The sequence below is a fragment of the Rattus norvegicus genome, chromosome 1, assembly GCF_021556685.1.
Source record: "Rattus norvegicus strain SHRSP/BbbUtx chromosome 1, alternate assembly SHRSP_T2T, whole genome shotgun sequence".
NCBI lineage: Eukaryota > Metazoa > Chordata > Mammalia > Rodentia > Muridae > Rattus > Rattus norvegicus.
This window is the reverse complement of record NC_141534.1, coordinates 42,812,776-42,821,741: the sequence shown is the minus strand read 5'-3', so window position 1 is coordinate 42,821,741 and position 8,966 is coordinate 42,812,776. Positions and strand designations below refer to the sequence as shown.

Here is an 8,966-nt window from a genome sequence, read left to right as displayed (position 1 = left end):
GCCTTTACTATTTGAGCCATTTGCTAATCCTTATTTCATTTGGGAAAAAAAAAAAGCCTGCAACTTTTTCATTTATTTGAAAGTTATTATTTAGTTGTTTTTAAGGCTTTTCGAGACAGAATTTCTCTATGTGACAGCTCTGGCTGTCCTGGAGCTCTCTTTGTAGACTAAGTTGGCCTCTAACTCAGAGGTCCGCCTGCCCAACCCCTGCCCCCTCCCCCGATGCGCGCGCGCGCACGCGCGCGCGCGCACACACACACACACACACACACACACACACACACACACACACACACTGAATACTGGGATTAAAGGGATACACTGCCATGCCCAGCAGGTTTTGGTCTTTTTGCTTTTTAAAATAAAGTCCCAGTCATCCTTCACTAGCCTGAAACTTCTAGCAATTCTCTGCCTCTGCCTTCCAAGGGCTGAAATTATGTGCCCCAACACCCAGTTATATTGGTTTCTTCAACAAAACCCATCCCTGTCATGGCTTCTTTTAATTCTGTAGCAAACCAGTACAAAACGTCTTCGTGGAGTGACTAGTTAAGAAATTTCCAGTTTTGGGCTGGAGAGATGGCTCAGCGGTTAAGAGCACCCGACTGCTCTTCCAGAGGTCCTGAGTTCAATTCCCAGCAACCACATGGTGGCTCACAACCATCTGTAAAGAGATCTGATGCCCTCTTCTGGTGTGTCTGAAGACAGCTACAGTGTACTTATATATAATAAAGAAATAAATCTTTAAAAAAAAAAAAAGAAAGAAATTTCTAGTTTCTCTCTGCCTTCTCCTTGCCAGTATCTTTTTTTTTTTTTCAGAGCTGGGGACCGAACCCAGGGCCTTGCACTTGCTAGGCAAGTATTCTACCAATGAGCTAAATCCCCAACCCCTCCTTGCCAGTATCTTACAATAAGTATGAGACCCAGGCCCCTTGGCATTTAATAAAAACCAGTGGATATAAGTGAGGCAAATATGTTTATTTAAATCAGTTGTCAAATCACAATTTATCCAAAGGAACATAATGCAACATTGTTCTTAAAGAAGGGGCACAGATATAACACAGACAAACTCCAGTATCTATCAAAATACCATCTGTAAAGAACAGGACTCACTTCGATCTGCATATGAATTCGGTCCAGCATAGAAGAGTACAATCAAAAAAACGTACAACAGATTCCTTCTGCATTAGGAAACATCTCATGGCCTTAGGCACACTCATTTGTCCATATCATTAAGAGACAGGGCTTAATCTGACACAGAGGAGACTTCTTTCCAACCTGGACTGGATTAGCAAAAAGGGGGGAAAAAATCATGGTAATATTGGGACATCCTGGATGTTTCAAAATGGGGTTTTTATTTCTGAGCTCGCTGTGCATAGGAAAACAACCACTTTCAGAGGACTAGAAGCCCACAGATCTAAGCATCAGTAAACTTTAAAAAAGACTTGTCTCTTCTTGCCAGGAATGTTATTTGTTTGCTGCAGGTTACAGTTGAGGCTTGGAGCTTTTCAAAGCGTCGCTATGGCTGCACACCCGTTATATATTGCATAATACAAAAAGCATGTGCTTAAACGTTAGAAAAAAATATACAATAGGTACAGGAGGAGGACTACATAAAACATACATATAAATACATAAAGGAGGATGCTCCAGTTTGAGAAGTGGAACTAGGTATGGCAGACATTGGTTCCAGGTTGAGAACGCAGGACCTTAAATCCGAAATACACGGACGGCATCAAGGGGCAAATCAAAGGCAGTCTTGAAACGAGGAAATGTTAGCTGGCTCTAGCTCCCGATGAAGCCTCAGGATTGTCGGGGTGCTCTACTGGGTGGAAATCATTGGACGGCCCTGCTCTCTGGATCTCATGGGCTCTGAAATCTTGGTCTCAAGGTCCCAACAGCAGCATCTTGTTCTGTGACTTGTTTTCACATTCTGGTCTTACAGATGTACAATGAGCAACTGCAGAAGGAAGAGAGAGAAGACATAAAAATTCCCTTTCCTCTCTCATTTTAAGGACAATAGAATAACTGGCCAAGAGCATAGGAATGGGGGGCTACGGGAATGGGGAGCTATGGGACACTGGGATCTAACTGCATTAGAAGGAGGAAGGGGGTTGGCTAGACAGCTCAGCATGCACAAGCCTGGAGACCTCATTTCGATTCCCCCAAAAGCTGTTCTTTGACACTCTCACCCCAATACATATCACGCATCGGCACCCCACCCAACCCATATCATGCATGATGAACACATACAAGACAACCTTTTTTTTTTTTTTTTTTTCCCGGAGCTGGGGACCAAACCCAGAGCCTTGCGCTCGCTAGGCAAGTGCTCTACCACTGAGCTAAATCCCCAACCCCAAGACAACCTTTTTTTAAGAGCCGAAAAGATGATGTAGTGGATCCTCCAAACTTAACACACGTGTGTGCACACACATGGTGGGGAGAAGGTAGTGGTGGGGGTCCTCATAGGCTGATAACTAAGTCATAGTGATGGCCTAGAATGTGCCCTGAATTCCAACCTCAGCACCACACACAGAAGAGGAATGCATCTTCTCAGAGCCACACATGGTGGCTCAAGACTATAATCTACTGACAGGGCAGGCTGAAGGTAGGAGCATTATCAGGTGTTCAAATCCAGCCTGGGCCACACCGTGCAACCCTGCCTCTAAAAATCAAACGGGAAAAGGCAGGCATGGCAGGATTATACATCTGTAGTCCCAGCACTTGAGAAATGATAGACCATTCTCATTCTCCTTAGCTACAAAGCAAGCTCAAAACTAGCCTGGGCTAAACAAAGCAAGCTCAAGGCCAGCCTGAGCTAAATAAAGCAAGCTCAAAGCCAGCCTGAGCTATAACAAAAAAAGACAGCATGTTCCATATTGTACTACACTGCTGCAAGACTAAGCCCAGCTTAGCCCCATAGTTCCACCCTGTCCCAGGTTCAGGTACAAAGTTAAAAAATGCTTATTAATGCTGCCAGGAGCAGGGGGTCCATGCCCTCCCCGCCCATAGCTATAAGCTAGTTTTGAAAAAAAAAAGTCTATTCCGTGTATGTGAGCATGCACATTAACAGAGGAGCTGGGAGACCACAAGATTGTTGGAGCCCCTAGAGCTGGAGTTACGGGTGGTTGTGAGCTGCCCAACTTGGGTATTGGGAATCGAACACTTCCCCCTAAAAGGGCAGTACATTCTTAACCACTAACTCACCTCTCCAGGCCCTAAACTAAATTGTTCAGCGTTTTGGCTGAGCTGGGGAATGGCCTTGAATCCCCGGGAGGGGAGGAAATGCAGAGGTCAGCCTGGCCTCATGGGTGAGCTCCAGGACAGCTAGCACTATAGTGAGACCCTGTCTCAAAACAGCAGCAGCAGCAGAAAATTAAGCCATTGTTTTCATTACATCAGCAAGACTAGGTATTCTGATGAGAAAAACAAAATCCAAACATCCACCCTAGCTCCGACTCTACGTAATTATTTCCAACTGGAGGCCGGTTCCCTATAAAATCAATTATCTGCCATGTAATCGTATAGATGGGGCAGGGAACAGGAGTGGATTGGAGGAGGGCGACCATCCAGAAGGAAGCTTACCTACCTAACATCTTAGGATTCTGCCAGGTCTCCCTTTGGCTCCTGCAGGTCCTCTTCTGCCTGGGCCTTGTTCTCTTTGACTGACTTGGTAGACATTTCTTCTTCCTGGACCTCAACTTTTGGGGCATCGCCCTCCTCGGTTAGCTTTGGTCCGTTGGTGTCTGGGGATTCTTTGGTTAGGTTTCCAGAGGCACTGGCCTCTGCCTGGGCTAAGCTTTGGAGCTGAGGGCCATCAGCAGCATGCTCCTTTTGATCTTTGGGTTGAGGAGGCAGCTTCTCAATGCTTACTTTGACACCGGCGCTTTCAACTGCAAGCGCGGCAAGCATTTCCGAGGCTGAGCCCATGCCTCCAGAACGGTCAGGACTTGCAAGTCCTCTCTGGGCTGCGGCACTGGGTGTTTCATCTTGGCAACTTTCATTTTTGTCCAGCATCTGTTGGGCTCCCTGGCTGTCAGCCTGCATTGCAGGAACCTGGGTCTGTGAATCATAAGCATGAGTTTCGGGGGCTGTTTCTGTACGTGCGAACTGGTCAACGGCTGTCTGAATGACGTTCAGCACAATCTTGTTGCTCTTACTCTCAAGTTCCAGGATCTCAGGTTCAGCCTTGAGGACTTTTTCGATTGCTGTACTCTCCTTGCCGTCAGCATCAGGACCAGCATCTGGCTTGTCCTCTTCCTCTGATCGCTCTCTCTGGGATGCGCTTATTTCTCCTTGTAGGTCAGGATGTAGGGTGCTTTCAGGAGCAGGAGTTACTATGATTGGGATGGATTCTGCCTGAGACTCAGGCCCCAGGGGTACCGTGTCCTCTGCATGCTGAAGAGTCCAGTGGCCACCCGTTGCAGAGGACTTCTCAGCTGGTAATAAGTGTGCACCTACACACTCTGGACTTTCACCTGTCTCTGAAATCACAACCGTTTCTATGACCTTTTCCACAGCTTCTGCTGTTTGAGTGACTGTTGTGTCCAGGCTTTGAACTTGAACCTCTATGCAACCTGCTTTGTCTTGGTCTGGGAGAGAAGGGCTTCCTCCAAGGCTTCCCAGTGCCTTCCCCCTCTCTGAGCTGGGCATGTCAAGTGTCAGGACTGGCTTCCCGTAGGTTCCTTCATGCTCAGGAGCGGCTGTTTCCTGCTCACCTTCTTCACTCACTTGCTCTGGCTTTGTCTCCCTTTTCTCCTTTTCAACGTCAGTTTCCATCTCTCCCTCCTCCAGGCTAAGACTCTGCACTTCAGTACTCTCCTTTTCCTGACACCCGGCCACTCCCATCACTTCACTGTCATATGTCACATCAGCAGCCTTTTGACTGTTGGGTCCAGAGTGTACAAACACCTCCTGTTCTTCTTTGACTTTTTCTCCATCCAACCAGTCAACCTCACCCTCTTGACCCACCTCAGTCTTTGCCAGAACGGGCACGGCTGCAGCAGCAAGCTCTTGCTGTGTAGGTTCAAGAACATCTCTTCCTGGTTCTTCCCCATGTTCTTCCTGGGCTGGAACATTATTAGGTAGTGTCGAAGGCTCCTCTTTCTGAGCAGTAGCCGCCTCTTCTTCTGTGACCTGTGACTGCCTGACAGCTGCAGTGGCTTTACTGTCCTGGCTGTCAATGGTTTCATCTTGCTGTGTCCCATCTGCAGTGTCTGAATCTGCTAAGGGAGTGCTTCCATTTGTCTCACTGTCTGTCAAGGTTTCGGATGACTCAGGGGCCACGGCCTGTTCCATCAGCTGCTGGAGCTTGATAACCTGGCACGTGGCGACATGGTCTACATCTGCTGTGACTTCAGGAACTTCAAGGCTCTCTGGAGTAGCCTGTCCAGTCTCAGAGCCCTGTGCAAGATGCTCAGCTCCAGCTTCCTGCACGGGTCCTTTCGGCATAACGTCCTTCTCTTTCTCCGAAGCCAGCACTTCGGAGTCCTCCTCTACCTCCTCAACCTTCTCCAGTGCTTTTGACCCCGTTCTCTGCACAGTCTGGGTTGCAGGCACCTGGGACTCCTCTTTCACCTTGTCTGCAACGGCTTGGAGGATGGCCTGCGTCTGGCGCTCCTCCTCTTCTGTATCTAGCACACCACCCTCTACCTCCTGAACTGGGGTGGCTTCCTCTGTGGTGTCTGGGGAGTCAGTCAGCTGGGAAACTGCGGACACCATGTCTGTGGTCTCTTCGGCCCCCGATGCTTCGGTAACTTCTTCAGTACGGAGAGCCTCTGAGGTCTCTGTGGCTGTCACAGCTTCTGAGGTGAAATCCACTTCACTGGTGACCATGTCGTCATGGGCATCTTTACCCTCTGGTAACGTCTGGGTGAGCACAGGAGTTTCTTCTGCAATGATGTCTTTTTCAGTGACCTCTTCAACAGGTGGCATGGCTTCTCCCGCTGTGTGTTCAAGAGGTTCTGTTACGGAAGCGGATATCCACGAAGGAGACCGCTCTTCGACACTGGTGACTGCCCTGGTCCCATCAATGACTGCGACACTCACAGTGTGGACCAGAGTCTTACTGAGCTCCTCGGACACGTACACAGCCCCCAGCAGCTGGGGCAGCTCCGCATTCCCCTGGGCTTCCATCTTCTCCCTCTCCACTGCATCATACTCAGACAGAGGCACGACGGCTGGGACATCAGGGTCGTCCTCATTTATCTCCACTGGCCCTGAGTCTTCCACAGTGGCTTGTTCTTGCTTCCCATCTGCCCTTTTCTTCCGCCGTCCGGGGATGAATTTCTTAATGGAAACCCAAGATTCTTCTCTACTCGGTTCGATCTCAGTGGACAACTGCTCTACACTAGAGTCTTCGGCTTTCTCTTCCAGTTTTGACTTGGATTTTTTTCTTGGAGTGACTAATCTTTTAAATGACTCCCAAGTGGAGACACCTTCCCCTTCGGAAGGGCTTCCCGCTGGCTCGGGTGAGGAACTTCCTTGCGCTTGGTCCTGCTCCTGGGTGCTGGCAGGAACAGCGTCTGTTCCGGCTTCTTTGTCTTTGCTGGCCTCCTCTGCTCTGTGACTGTCCCCTCCCAGTGTCCTTGGCCCTCCTTCATCATCTGAAGAGGATGCCTTCCTTGCTCTCTTCTTGGATGATCCGACACAAATCAGCGCTTCCCAAGACACTGAAGTATCCACCCTACGCTTTGGTTCCTCTGGCTTTTGTTCCTCACCAACAGTTTTGACTTCATCTTGCATTTCTGACACTGTGCTATCAGTGGAGGACAAGGTGGCGCTCTTGACCTTCTCCAGCTCTTCCTCCTTGTCACTCTCAGAAGGTCTTCGGACCCGTTTCTTGGGTGTCACCATCTTTTTGAAGGATGCCCAGGGAGTGATCCCTTCCCTCTTCTTCTCTCCATCGGAAGTAGTTCCTTCCTCAGCTTCCCCATCCTGGGGTGCTTCCAGCGGCCCTTTCTCCAGACACGTGGTCTCCTCAGGCTCCTCGGGGGACGACGCAGAGCTCTCTCCCTTCTGCTCATCAGCACTCTCTGGGGATTCGGTGTGAATGTGTTGGTATTCTCCAGGCTCTTCGTCTCCCCCACCTCCTCGTTTCCCCTTCTGCTTCTTCCCAGACAGCTTCTTTAAGCCTGAGCTACTGAAGAGTTTCTTCAAGGGACTTCCCTGTACCTTGATTCTTTCCTGAGAGGACAGCATCTCCACCTCACTGACAATGCCTTCTGGGTGTTTGGGCAGCGTCTTCTCTTCAGGACTTAGGTCTGTCAGTTGAGTGTGGTCTCCTCCAGAGACACACATCTCTCTGCTCTTCATCAGCTCCTCAGCAGGCTCAGCTTCCTGGGGGACCTCCTGGGGCTCAGCCAGTTTCTCAGGGGGCAAGGATTCTCCTGTTCCTTCTACCACCACGCCCCCTTCAGCCTCTCCTCCTCCTCCCTGCTCCTCCTCTGTCTTCTCCACGGTGCTCACGTGGACCTCTGCAACAACTTCTTGGTGGGCTTCCATCTTCTCATCAAACACTTCCGTTGCCAAAGGAGCACACTTCTCCTCTGACGATGCCTCCAGGTCACCAACCTGGTCTTCCAAAGGCAGCTCCACCTTCTCGTAGTCTGCTGACAACCTGGCCTGGTCTGTGTCTTCTGCCGGCTCCTGCTCCTCCGAGGCTGGCTCTGTCTTTTCCTTTTCTTCCTCGTCTACTTTTTCTGCCTCTTGCTCCTTTCTCTTCTCGGCAGTTTCCAGATCATCCTCTTTTGATTTCTTGAAGCTGGTCTTCTTGCGCCAGCCGGCCCAACCGTGAGTGAAGAACTTCTTGAAGGAAGATGTTGTCTCACTGCTGACTGGGCTGCTCGGGGATTCTGGGGACTTGGTGGGCTCTTTCTCTTGTTTTTCTTCTCCTTCATCTTTGGCTTCTTCCTCAGCCGCTTGATCAGATTCGGCTTGAAGGGGGATTTCTGTGCTGCTCTGTTCTTGCTTCAGGGTGCCTTCTTGCTTCTCTGTGGATTGCTTCAGCTCACTTTCTTTGGATGCTGACTCTCCGACGGCAGTCTCCACACTGGGCTCCTGGTGGTCTCCAGCTCCGACAGAGGCTTCTGCCCCTTCGCCTTCATCCTTCTTGACAGTGAGTAGTTGGACAGTATCTGACTTTTCATTTTTATCCTTCTTCACCGTGAATTTAAAACCAACAAATTTAAATACTTTCTTGAAGCCAACATCATTAGCCTGGGACTCAGCAGGCTGTACCATTTCTTCCACATTGCTTTCTGAAGCAGGGATCTGTTCAATTATTTCTGATGTCTCCTCCTGCCCATCCTTTGTGATATCTTCAACAGCTGTGGAGTTGGCCGCCATTTCTTCAACTCGGTCTTTTTCTCTCACATCTTCTGACTCTCGCTGTCCAACTATTAACAAGGGGAAAGGGGAAGGGAAAAATTACTGAGTTCAGCAAGTGTGTCTCTGTCATTAATAGTAAGGTAAGGTTGACTGTATAGGTATCTGTAAGTGTTTCATGGATTGGGCCATGGCTACTCTTTTCAAAGAACCATCTAAGACCTCAAGTCAAAGGTGCTACACACTTGGCCTTTTACCTTCCCTTGGTTATCAAGAAATTAGTTACATGGACTGGAGGGTGGCTCAGTGTTTAACAGCACATGCTGTTTCTGTGGAGGACCTGGATGCTCAATTCCAAACATCTACATGGTGGCTGGATCCAGCATCCTCTTCTGGCTTCTGTGGGCACTGAACGCACATGGTACACAGTTGTATAAGCAAATCTTATACAAGGAAAAATAAATCTTAAAATAAAAAACCCTCATGAATACATGAGCAGAGAGTTACAAAACCAAAACCCAGTAAATGAGGAACACTAGTTAAAAAACAGAATCAGGATTAAAGTCACGTGACTTTAACCCCAGCACTTAGATACTCATAGGTATCTGTTGCTTCTGCCTTCAGAGTTCACTGCCAGCTTGGCA

At 49.0% G+C, this 8,966-nt stretch overlaps 1 protein-coding gene across 4 annotated transcripts in view; it reads right to left on the bottom strand.

The window, feature by feature from the left end:
* Positions 1-956: 956 nt before the first annotated feature.
* Positions 957-8,966, bottom strand: part of Akap12 (A-kinase anchoring protein 12) — an 89,714-nt gene continuing 81,704 nt past the window's right edge. For all 4 annotated transcript variants that reach the window (NM_057103.2, NM_001033653.1, XM_087594114.1 and 1 more), the window contains 2 exon segments: positions 957-1,957; positions 3,587-8,393. In NM_057103.2, the coding sequence (NP_476444.2) occupies positions 3,595-8,393 (4,799 nt within the window). In that variant the 3' untranslated portion in view covers positions 957-1,957; positions 3,587-3,594.